At 41.2% G+C, this 13,038-nt stretch overlaps 1 protein-coding gene across 4 annotated transcripts in view; it reads left to right on the plus strand.

The window, feature by feature from the left end:
- The first annotated feature begins 2,137 nt into the window (after nt 1-2,137).
- The window catches only part of NUBPL (NUBP iron-sulfur cluster assembly factor, mitochondrial), an 81,305-nt gene continuing 70,404 nt past the window's right edge, over nt 2,138-13,038 (plus strand). For 3 of the 4 annotated variants that reach the window (XM_030274622.4, XM_072930206.1, XM_030274623.4), the window contains exons 1-3: nt 2,368-2,562; nt 3,525-3,672; nt 9,244-9,278. In XM_030274622.4, coding sequence (XP_030130482.4) covers nt 2,428-2,562; nt 3,525-3,672; nt 9,244-9,278 — 318 coding nt within the window. In that variant the 5' untranslated portion in view covers nt 2,368-2,427. Of the gene's footprint in view, nt 2,563-3,524; nt 3,673-9,243; nt 9,279-13,038 lie in introns of all 4 variants that reach the window. The other variant, XM_072930207.1, reaches the window with a different exon arrangement.

Raw genomic sequence — 13,038 nt, forward strand, 5'->3', positions numbered from 1 at the left:
TACTTTTCATCAAGACTCAAGTCTAGAAGTAAAAATCTTGTTCATTTTTGGTTGCATTTTCCTAGACTCGTATTTTACCACTGTGTGTTGTGCAATAATATACCAGTCAAACAACAAAGAACAATATTTTCAAATGTTAAAATTTAAATAGGAAGCCAAGAGCAATTGTGAGAAATGTGCAATCCCTAAAATTGTCTTCACAATGAGTAGAGATAGAAACACTACCAAATCAAACTGCAGTGTATTCCACTAGAGTCAAGGCATTTTGAAAATGCCCGCTGTATTGCTGAGCAAATTGATTCCCTTTCTAATGGCCAAACACAACATTTCACACTCGTATTCAATACAACCTGGTGCCATGTTAGCTATCCTGACAACAGGGTAGTTAACAAACTAGGGATAGAATAAATTATTAAAACTAAAAACATTGAGGATTGTTAGCTAAATTTTAGTTTGTGCTAGATCAGCTTTACAAAACCTCACAAAAATATTTGTGTATTATTGTTGTCAGTGTTCGAGTTGTTCTCAAAATGACAAGTGTATCATATATATGTTTTTGCCATGCTCTTTTCTCTGAAGTGACCCATACCATATCTCAAGCGTGTGCCTAGCTGTGATCCTGCAGTACTGACTCCATTGATGCTACATGCACGGTATCTTGCACTTTAACACTGCCTCCAACTGCTCCAGATAGGAAAAACAATTATGCAAATTTCCCACAATGCAAAAGGTAACATGATTTCCAGAGGCAGTGAAAAAAAAACCCTGGAGTCTATATGATAGTTTCAAAATGCAGCAGCTTGCTAGTTTTCAGTATTCTCTCTCTGTTTGGTTTGACAGCAGGGTAAATTATTGGAAAATTATTTGACCTCTTCAGGTGTCCGTGGACAGGCAAAATACAGCTGTCTGTAGATATGCAAAAAATGCTCATATACATCAGGAATGTAGGTCGAATGGGAATCACTTCAGGATAGGAAAAAAAATTATTTTCAGCATTGTAATTTATGTGTTGTAGCTGAGCACTGGAACATGCCTTTGGAAATGGTGGGGTTTAGCAAAATGCTTGATTAGAACTTTTAATGATACAATTTAAAAAGCAAATTCTGCTCACTGTGAAAGAGAGGAAATGTTTATTGTACTAACATTTTAAACTGATGTAAAATCCTCAGATGCATTACATATTATGACCAATACCAACAAAAGACACTGTCTATACTATATATTTGCAGACTAATGACCTGAAATTGCTAAGATCTGAATTATTTCTATATCACTTAGCTGAATAAGGACTATTTATGGAATTTTATGATCAAATCGTGTCAAACCAATCTAATTTCCTCCCACAAGGTGGTTACAAGGCTTGTAGGTGGGAGAGAAGCAGGAGATTATGTGTGTCCTAAAGCTTTAAGCAAATCTCACATGACATAAGAAACTGAAATGGGTTTTGATGAACTTTTACTGAGTGAGGGCAAACTGGATGGAACATCAAAACTATCATCAAAACAATGATCAGAGCCAAACTGATAGCACAAGAGGCAATGGGCAGAAACTATGCACAGGAAGTTCCCCCTGATTTTGAGGAAAAACAACTTTACTGTGCAGGGGATCTAGCCCTGGAACAGATTGCTAAGACAGGCTGTGGTCTCCCTCACTGGAAATATATAAGAACTATCTGGATGGAATCTTGCGCCATGTGCTCTAGAATGGCACCAGATTGTGCCATCGTGCTCCTTGTTTGAGCAAGGAGGCTGGACAAGACAATCCACGGTGGTGGCCTTCCAACTTGACTAATTCTGTGATTCTTAAAAAAAACCCCAACCAATCAAAACATGAAAGTCTAAATAAGCGAAAAAAACACCAAACAGGCGGCATCTGTCTCGGCTATAGGTCTCTCTGTTCTTTTACGTAATGATCCAAAGGAGGAAATGGGATATATTTATTATATTTGTAGAGGACACAAACCAAGACGGGAACAAGCTCTTGCCCAACCATTTTGCGGGCCGAGATGAGAATTCAGAAAGCACCGACGAGCCGAAGGAGCACTGCAGACAGCGCAAGAACGAGCCTCTGCGAGAACTGCAGCATAGTGAGGAATTAGCCCGAAGGCGTTTGCAATTCGTGCGGTCGCTCGGTGGTGATCCCTTGGTCCCGTTTTCCTTAGAGACAGCAGCAGGGATCTGCTTTCCCTGCTGCTGCTCCCAGCGCCGCCGCCCGGCGGGAGGCCGGGGGGCGCTTCCCGCAGCTGCGGAGCCGCGGCACCTCTCGGGCCACGCCCTCAGCCCCGCCGCGCCGCCCGCTGCCCCCGGGGCTGCCGCGCCCGCCCGGGGCTGCCGGGCCCGCCCAGCGCCGCCGGCGGGAGCGGGCGGAGCGCGGCGCGGGGGGCGGGCCGAGGCGCGGCCGCGCGGCGCCATCTCGGCGCGCCCGGCCATGGGAGGTGCCGCTTGGCGCTGGGCGCTGCGCGCCGCCCGCCTCCTGCCCGGCGGCGGGAGGGCTCCGGCGGCGCGGCGGGGCGGCCCGGGCTGCGCGTCTGCCGCTTGCGCCGCTCCGTCCGCCGGCTCCGCGGTGAGTGCGGCGGGAGCTGCGCCGTGCGTCGCGGCTGCCGGGGCGGGAGCGGAACCGGAACGGGGCGGGCGAGGGCCGGGCTGGGCTGTCCCTGTGCTTGCGGGGGTGCCGTAGGGGCGGCAGGCGGGACGGTCTGTCCGTGCGCGGGTGCCCTGACCGGCCGTGTCGTGCTGCAGCCGGTTCAGCAGCAGCGTCCCTGCGGGAGGGGATGCGGTCGCGGCCGGTCTGGGGCAGCGCCGGGCCGGGAGAGGAAGATGCGTGAGCTCTGCCCGCTTTTTACCCAGACTGCCGTGAACTCCGTGGGAGCACTGCGCGGCGCCCAGCGCCCGTGGCCGTACCACTGTGCCAGCCGGGAGCTGGTGGGACTCTGCCTGCGGGGATGCTCGGCTCGGCTGCTCCGTCCGTCCAGCCGCGGGGCCCCGCGTGTGGCTCCGCTGCGGCGGGAGCAGCGGTGCGGGGCGCGCTGCAGCGCCCGCACACGTGCGGTGCCTGTGGCACGGCTCGGGGCCGGGACAGCGCTCGGGCAGCGCCTGTCCGGCACCGCCGGCCCAGCACCTCGCGTTCCTGCTCCTTCGCTGCTGCTGCTGCTGCTTTTGTTATGCCTGAAACAGCTGTACCGAAAGGACCGCCAAGTCTAGTCTGTTCCATAAAGCTTCCGATTTTTAAGCAGTGTTTTGGTTTATTTCAACGCTTTTTTTTTTCTTTGGCTGTTGAGATCAATCATATTTAAGTGTTTGTCAAAAAAAACCCACCAAAAACATGTGACTAGTGTTATTCTAAGTTGGCCCAGTCCTTGCCTGCCGGTGAAGCAGCTTCGCTTTGGGAGAACCCCTGTGCAGAATGTTTTTTTAGACAAGTGGTGAAAATTTCTCAGTGTGCATGTAGGTTCCCTCCTGTCAGCTTTCTCTGCGAGAACGGCGGCTTGGTGCACATGCATTCACTTGCTTTTTGGTTTTTGTTAGTCCTCAAGCTCTGGCGATGAGGCTCTGAGGGACAAACGTGCTCGGATCCTGTCACGAGGGCTGCCAAAGCAGAAGCCCATAGAAGGAGTTAAGCAGGTGGTGGTTGTGGCTTCTGGAAAAGGGGGAGTTGGAAAATCAACAACAGCAGGTAAGATTTTTTTTTTTTAATAATTTCCTTTGTACATTGTCTAGTATTTTGTATGGAATATTTAGGTGCTTGTGTCATTACCTTGTGATTGGGTTCCATAAACATTTCACCTCTGACAAGTCCTGTTGCAGCCATTGAGAATCTGCTTGGATATAGAAGTCTTGGCTTTAACTTGGGTGTGAATTTAGCTTTGAAATCCTATCTTTGTAATAGTGCAGTGCTGTCCTGAGACATCGGGGCATCTTAAGAGGTGATGTAGGCTAAGGTGAAAGGGATTATATGCTAGTGCAGTGACACTGTTCCTCCTTCCCTGGCTGCTTAGGTGTGCCTATACAGAGCTTTTCTCTGTAGAGGATACTAGTATTTAGAAAGCTTCCACATCAGGACTCTGTTCAATTTTCTCAACTACTTATGTAGGTGTTTTATAAAGAAAAAGTGGAACAGTGCTTATAAACCACAGAAATTGGTGCCTTGAGAAGCACCTTGAATTCTTTTCTCAACTCCACCATTAGATTTTAAGTTAAATTTTCTCTAATTTTTTTCTCTACCACCTGTTCCTAGGTGGTAGAATAAGACAGTACATGGGTTACCAGTACTGCAGAAATTGACTTGAACTTAAACAGGTGATGGAATGGAAAAATAGTTGTGCCAATGAATGTGGTGGCCTTCTTACAGAGAGAAGAGTGACTGGTGTCATCAGGCTGGACTTCTGTAAAACATTGGGCACTGTTCTGCATGACATCCATGTCTCTAAACTGGAGATACTGGGGAATTTATGGATGGACCACTTGGTGGATTAGGAATTGGGTGGATGGCTGCATTGCATCCACGTCTAGGTCCCCCAGCATAAGAAGGAACTGTGAGAGTGTGTCCACCAAGTACCACAAAGATGATCAGAGGGCTGGAGCACCTCTGCTGTGAAGACAGGATGAGATAGTTGGGGTTGTTTAGCCTGGAGAAGAGAAGGCTTCGAGGAGACTCTTGGAGAGCCTTCCAGTAATTAAAGCGGGCTTACAGAAAGGAAGGAGCGTGGCTTTTTATGTGGGCAGATAGGACAAGAGTGAATAGTTCTAAACCAGAAGTGGAGAGATGTAGACTAGCTGCTAGGAAGAAATTCTATACTGTGATGGTGGTGAGGTACTGGAACACATTGCCCAGACAAAGGGTGGTTGTCTAATCCCTACTAGCAAGTATTCAAGGCTAGGTTAGATGGGACTTTGCACAGCCTTGTCTAGTGGAAGGTGTCCCTGTCCATGGCAGGGGTTTGGAGCTGGGTCATCCTTAGGGTCCCTTCCAACCCAAACCATCCTAGGATACTATGACTCTGAAAGTAAACTTCTTGGAACATATTTCTCTAAAGTGTTAGAAATATGTTTAAAGATCTTTCTTAGTATATAGGCTGGAGAAGAGTCATCCTTTAGTTGAAGCATGTCTGCTGTTCATCTCCATGTGTTGTGAATAACACATGGATGTAGCTCTTAATATATCATTTTGGGGTTTGTATTTTTTCAGCCATGCTTGAAACAGACTAAGTATCTAATAATTTCTAGAATAAAGTAATGTGATATCTGTACTAAAAGTAGCTGTTCTTAAAAAAAAGGTTTTTTTTTTTCTTTTTCTCTATTGTCTATGCTATATGTATGATACACAGTACCTGTACAAGGCAAGCAAAACAGTTAAAACTTGTGTTTCTTAACTATCAAAAGATATATCATTATGATACATAGACTGGTTGTTGCAGGTTACTAAAAATACCAAATACCTGTTCATCAATTGACAGTTTACAAAATGAACATTTTGAAAAGTAAATTCAGATTATTCTCCTCATGTCTAAAAACAAATATCTGAATTTAAGTTCTTGTAACTGGCATCTGTGTGCAATTTCTACATAAAATATAACACATGTATGAATAATACTTAGAGCTGTGAGTTCATTCCTATGTATTTAAAAATAAAAAATCAGGGTTCAACAAGCATTAAATAAGATATTGGAAATGTAAATTAAGCATTTACATGTATCTATAATAGACAGCCTTTTTAAAAGAATGTTTTAATTTGTAATATTGAGAAAGAATCTATATTCTTGTGTATTACAATGAGGATAAATTTCATGGTTCAGATGAACAATTGAATTTCAGATAAGTTGTATAAACAAAAGTATTGCATGGCAGCATTACTGAATGATGTATTTAAAATTATATTCTTACCGAAGGATTGTGTGGAACATGTTTGGTGGCAATTCTGCTGCTGCATTTTGAGAGCAGGAGTAGAAAAGAAAGGAGACTAGTAAGGAGCTCTAATTCCTAAAGCACCACAGGAAATATCATCAGTCTTGTGTGTATATGTCAGAAGGCCTGTCAGGGCTTTTTTTTTTTTTTTTTGTTTTTTTTTTTTTTTTTTTTTTGTTTTGTTTTGTTTTGTTTTGTTTTCTCCAGTATAGTTGTGTTTCAGTTGCTTTCAGGAAAACAGCATCTATATTCTAGTCAAGTTTGTCAGGGTAATTCCCTAACCTGTTGAATAACTCATTCTGTTTATTACATATGGCTTTCATGTCGTAGTCTCTGTCGCTTCCAGTGCTTTTTGGTCTTCTGAAATCAGTGTAATTACTGATTAGAAGAAATTATGTTACCATAACAATATTTTTCAATGCTTGTTTAAATAATTTAATTGTTCTTTGTTGTTTCTATTTGTCTGAGGTGTTGGTTTATTTGTTTGCTGTGTTCTTTGTCACTTTCATGTCAAGTTTCTGTCTTTTAATGACATTCTTCTATATTTACTGCATCTGACCTATGTCTGCGTTTTTTTGCTTTTTTTATTTCTTTGTTTCTTAGTTGTTGCTCATCTGTTCCCTTTTGCACTACTCTAAAGATGACAGTACTGAAGAAAATTGGTCCTGGTATGAAAAGAAGTCTAAGAGTGGTCGTGAAAGAGGGGAAATTTTTAATTTAGTGCAAGTCTTAATGTTTTCAGTTGTGGAAGTAGAACAGAATTAAAGGCTGGTGTTCCTGCTCACATTCTGCTAATCCTAATATTTGAGGAAAGTGCAAAAACTGAGTACATGGACCTTCAGACATTTTTAACAGACTAAGAGGCTGAGAATTTTCATTATTGTTCAGGGAAGCTGATACATTTGACCACATGTTGACTACATCTCGGTCATATTAACTGCACTTTTACTTATTTTTCCTCTTGCGTACTTTTTTCTGGATGTAGGATGTACTATTATTTAAACTTTTTGATTTTGGGGCTCCTTTATGTGTTAAAATAATCTCATAAACTCTGTTTCTAAATGGCACTTCCATTGATATGTAGGTATCGAAAGTATCTTTCCAAAGTTCATCTAAATTATCTATAGGTATTTTATTGATGATGTGTATTAACTATATCAAATACAGACACACAACTGGCTCTTTTTTTTTGTGTTTGTCTGCTTCTGGACCAAGAAGTTGTATTTGTATTGTAATCTGAGTGTTTGGGGAGTTCAACTGTGCTATTCCTGGGGCCACTTCAGATTTGGAAATTAGAAAGTTGGATGTTACAAACTAATAAACCTTCCCAGACTTGTACTAATTTCAAAACGACAGAGTCCTAGAGTTACAGAATCACAGAATATGCTGAGTTGGAAGGGATCCACAAGGATCAAGTCGCAACTCCTGGCCCTGCACAGGAACATCCCCAAGTGTTACACCCGGTGCGTGAGAGTGTTGTCCAAATGCTTCTTGAACTCTGTCAGGATGGTGCTGTGACCACTTCCCTGGTGATCCTGCTCCAGTGCCCAAACACCCTCTGAGTGAAGAACCTTTTCCTAATATCCAGCCTTTCTCCTGACTAGGCTTTGTGCCATTGAAGCTGTGTCAGGGGAGGTGTAGTTTAGATGAGACAAGCTAGAGGTTTAGGTTGTATTAGATGAACTCCGATCTCCCTGTGCATCATTCCCTATACTGATTGGCAGGTTTAGCATGGGTGGAGAGATCTTAGTGGCTTTTCTTGGAGCCTTCTGTGAAGTTGTATAGAATTTCTGGCATGTATTGCCGTGATGGTCTGCACTCCTGGTTATGGGAACTTAATTAGGCTCGGGTTAAGCCCTATGCTGCATGTTTCTGCCCTCTTGGAACTGACAGCAATACAAAAATAAGGGAATGCAAGATTCAGCTGGAATTCAAAAATGGAAGTGTTCAGCTAGATATCCATCTCAAAATCTTAGGTTTACATGCTCTGTTGTTCCTGCCATCTCCCTTCTTTCCCTTCAGTAGTCAAATATCCTTTAGTGAAGAAGCATTATGGATCATACTTTAATTTTCACACATGAAAGCTCTTTAAGAAAATAGCTGTGTATAGTGATTTCAAGACTTTGTCTCCCTTCTCAGGTTTTACAGGGTGAATTTTCCTCTGATTTGGGGAATGCTTGATTTACCATCAAATTGACCATTAAATATCAAATTGAAGAACAAAATCTATGTTCTTAGTTAGCTTAGGAGGAAAGAGGCTGTGTGCCTCTTTGAGAAAGCTGTACAGCTGCCCATGTTAACCCATGACTATTTTGTTTGAAGGAACTTCACTTTCTTGGTGTTAAGTATTTCAAGACAGGAATCTGGCTCCCCAGCTTCTTTTCAGAACTTTAGTACTCTTCCAGCACAAAAAAGCTGATTGCAATTACTGATTGCAAGTTTCTTAAAAGAGTGACATACAGCAGCATGTAAGGAAGACAGAAAATGTTACCCAAGAAAGGGTTGTGTGTGTTGGATTATTTGCCATGTTTTTTTTCCTTCTAAAACATGTAACTTTTTGGATTATAAAAATTACTTGTTTATACCAAAGCTTCTAGGAGGTCTCCCAACATCATTGAAGTTGACGAGCCATTAAAGATACCATTTGCACATGCTATTTAGTTATGAGACTTAAGTAATGATGGAAATGTAAAAGCTTTAAATGAACGGTCTTTTTAGTTGCTTCATCTTTTTTTGTCTTTTTTTTTTTTAAGTTACAGATGCTTTCAGGTAGACGTGACTTTGTTTTCTGACATAAAAATCAAGTGGAAAGCATGCCTTCCAGAAAACACCTCTATTCAATAGATCAGAAAAAGGGATATGATCATCTTTTTGGTCACATGTTTTAATAGTTTATGTCAGTGCTTACCTAATTTCTAGTTTTATGAAAGTTCATGAGTGTGTGGTGAGGGTTACTGATGGTAATAATTTAGTTTTATAGTATGGTGTTCACTTTCAAAAGTGGGTATTTCCAAAAGTTTTTTGTAATGTTATTCTTCGGCAAAATACTGAGACTATTATTATTTTGCAGTATCCTCTAAAACTGCAAGTCTGCAAGTTTTTGCAGATTACCTTGAGTTTGTTTGCTGGTCAACAAACATGGACTGAAGTGTAGGTGCTGCTGTCACTTAAACTGCAAATGTTGTAGAGATGCAAGAAACTGAGAGCTGAGAGATTATGTAATTATTAAATAAATGTGATGTAATTTATATTTTCTCTTGTTAGCAGTGATAACATTCTCAATATTTAGAAATTAAGTTTTCCTGCACTTAATTTTTGTTTTTCCTCCTCTTCTTTCTTACAGTAAATATAGCCCTCGCCCTAGCAGCAAATGATTCGGTAGGTGGACATTTAATTATAAACTTCAATGTGAAATGTGTGTTATAAATAAAATGGTTACTGCTGAGGGCAGTCACTTACATTTAATGTAGTTAATGTTTTTATTTAGTTAATTTCTAATTTATTTTTGAGTTTCTGTCAGTTTGTTTATATTTTATCAGTATGATGCATAACTTAGTAGATCTCATCCTGCTTCTGGGTTTGGCTCTGTCCTTTCCCTGGTGTGTCACTGAGTTGAACTGCAATTCTGGAAGGATGTGTAGATGTCATAGAGAATGCTTCTGCAGGTTGGAGACACTTAATGAATAATTTTATCACTTCAGAACACTGACTTGAAAAAAAATAGGAGTTTGTGCTGAATAGTGTCCAAAACATTTCATTTTTAAAAATCCACAGATTGACTGTCTCTGAAGAAATTATATATAAAAATACTTCAAAAACAGCTAAGGCAAAAAAACCCCAAAACTATGTATCTTCCCTAAAGCTTGGAAATACAATTTTTTTGAGCGATTTCCCAGCTCGGTATTACTAAACCTGTTGCTTGGACTATAAATAGATAGTAGGAACCATTCAAGAGTAAAAACTACAGGTGTTCATTATGTCCACATGCTGCTGTAGGCTAGGAGTAGTTCCTTGTGCACATTATTGCCACACAGGTAAACTCAGAAGCAAGCTTCCTTTGCAGTGGGAGGGTGTATGATACAGGCTTTGTACTCATAAAACATTAAATGCAAAATATCCTCAAATACTTCAGTCTTGCAAATGTAGCATCTTTGTGTAAAAGACAAGTAAAACTGAAAAACAACACGTAGGCATGAGGACTACGTGCAGTCTACAAGCTTCCTGGAAGAATTTTGTGAAAGATTTAAAAATATTTCCATAAACTCAGTCACACTTAATAAGAAGAGTGTTTAAAGCTGTTATATGTACTCTTTGTGATGGCATCTGATCTTGTTATTTCACTGTCTTTAATTCTGTTTCAAATAGACTGTTGGAATAATTGGATCTCAGAGAAAAATCTATCATCTTGAAAAGCAGAACTGCTTAAATGGTTCCTTCTAATCAACTTTAAAGCATGGCACTTGCTCTAATACTTCTGCAAAAAAAAAAATCAGTCTTCAGTGTGATTGGTGTTGTGGGATGGTCTTTGAGTAGCTCCATGGAAACCATGTCAACCAGTTGCACATCACTTTCTGTGCTAGCTTATGTGTTTTTAAGATGGTGTCTGATACTTCTCAAACATGCAGCTTTATGTATTTTAAAAATGTATTTAGATAAAGTATCTCTTAGTAAACCTGACATACACAAGTTTTGTGATTATGCCCCTTATTAGGAGTTCTGATGTTACAATTATGTGGTGGTGTGTGAAGTTGGAGGCCAGCATCTGGTGTTTGTTACTCAATGAAAAGCAGCTGAAATTGATGAAATAGCTGTGACTTGTGTGAACTGGTGGTCACAGGTTAGCAAGCTGTTACTGTGGTGAAATGGTCCATTGATGCAGTTACAAGTTAGAAAGTATGAAATTAAGGTGGATTAAATAAACAACTGTCATGTTGGTTCATGCATGAATATATTTTTTCTTCTGTGGTTTATTTTCCTTAAGATAATTATGGCAAGCATCATGTTTATGCTTTAACTTTTGGGCTTGAAGTTGATGGTTTGTTAGTTTGTATACTCACATTGATATCAGTTAATTAATTTTGTGAGATAAGGTTTTAAAATTATAATCTCTGACGTTTTTCCAGGGTGGAGCTGTCCAGTGCTCTGAATTCTATAAATCACTGCAATTTTGAGTTTTGTAATGGTGAACAAAGTAAATAAGGAGGTTGCTTTTCAGAACCCGTTGATGCCTCCTGCTGTATTTTATAGGTGGTTTCTTTGTCCTCAGGTATGCAGCAATGGATGCCTTTATTTTGCATTTAGTAACTATTGCTTGTGCCTCACCTTGCCATGGTTTTTGTTTCTTCATTTCTATTGTAAGTTAGTCTCTTTTAGAAGAAGCAGTAATTATTTTTAGTAGATCAGAGCTTCAGGCGGCCCCTGCAACTTCATTAACTGTCCTTACGTCTCTTATAAGCAAAACACAAATTGATAGAAACTGATCTTGGACTTGATGTACTACTTAAAGGAGGAAATAAAGGACTTGTGGAGGAAAATAGATCACCGTGATGTCTGTGCTTCCTTCATTAGTCTGTGTTACAAGTTCTATGCTTGTAACTGATGTTCTTTTGCTAAAATAAAACAGGTTACAGACTATTGAAAGCAACTGTTTTCTGTTAAGTGAGATCTGTGAAAGATACACTCCTCTAAGAGGAGATTGGATTAGAGAATATTCTTGCTGCTTTCAGTAACAGCTGTGACATTTTATTGTTGTTTGGTGTATCATAAATTAGAAGATTACCAGTCAAAGCATAAAGAATTTTTTATCCTCTTGATTAAAAAAAATCCTTCTATCTTTTAAAAATTTACTTTCTGTAGTTAAAAAACTAAATGAAACCCCCACTGTTTCTACTGATAAATGTATTTTAAATTTTTTTAAACATGGAAGCTTTTTCAGTTATTGTAGTGATGGCCTGAAATACTAAGGCATCAGCAGAGCTTTGGACATTGTCACGGTCACACAGTGGTGTTGGCAGAGCTGGGATTTGAATTTGAGAGTTCAAAGTCTTGTGTGCTGGTGCTCAGTCTGCTTTGCATATTTTTACCTCATGGTTACAGAGTAAATAATTCAACACAGAAGTTCATTTAGATGCCTAGATACCATGTCCAAGACAGAGTAGTTTGGTAGTGGTGTGTATTTTTTTTTTTTTTTTTTGTTGGTTGGTTGGTTTTGTTTTTTTGATTCAGAGCCAGGGAAGACAAGCAGGCCAGCCTCTTATGCCCTCCTAGAAATATTAGTTTTTTGGTACCCTGGGTTACCTGTTGTAGATGGGTTATTTAAGAAATATATAAGCTCTTGGGCTTGTACCAAGGCCTATAAATCTATACAGTGTTTTGTGTTAAGAAATAACTTAAACTTTTACCCTTGTGTTCTATTGTTAATTGCTTGCTTTGAGAGCTGATTCTTTTCATTCTTTTGATGTACTGGCAGTCACTTATGTTCCCCTAGGAGCACTTGGGAAGAATTTTTGGGTTTTGTGCCAGGACAATTCATATTCAGACTGGAATGATTATTTATGAAAGCTGTCTGGCCAGAGACAATTTATTGTAGTAGAAACAAGTTGAATTAATAGATGGCAGCAATAATAGAGTAGGGATTGCTTGTTTATGAACAGAGTATTTTAGTGAGCAAACACCAGCTGTTCATGACTAAGGATGGCACAAATCCAGTTGGGAGGCTGCATGCTTGTGCTGTCACTATGAGGCAAGCTCCCCAGTCAGATTTCCTTTGGCTTGCCTTTTCGTTCGGGAAGATTTACATTTTCACTATAGGATGAAATGTTTTTTGTGTTGTGATGGACAGAGGAGGAAGCAAAACCATATGGACCAAGTGGCTTCTGCCTGCAGTACTGGGGGCACGTGGTGAAGGGCAGCAGGTTTCGCAATTCCAGCGTAGCGCCAGGGGGTTCCTGGGTGCTGGTGCATACCAGGACCGAAATGGGCAATGCACGCAGGGTGACCTTTAGGCGGGGGGGGCGATTTCCCCGTTTGCCCCGGCGAAGCCCGCGGTTGCCGGCGGGGCGGGGATGGCGGCCGCGGGCCGGCAGGGGGCGCGCGGGGCGCCGCGCTGGGGCCGCGCCGTGTGCCCGGGGCCGGCGGC

This window comes from Taeniopygia guttata, chromosome 5, assembly GCF_048771995.1.
Source record: "Taeniopygia guttata chromosome 5, bTaeGut7.mat, whole genome shotgun sequence".
In the NCBI taxonomy this organism is placed as follows: domain Eukaryota; kingdom Metazoa; phylum Chordata; class Aves; order Passeriformes; family Estrildidae; genus Taeniopygia; species Taeniopygia guttata.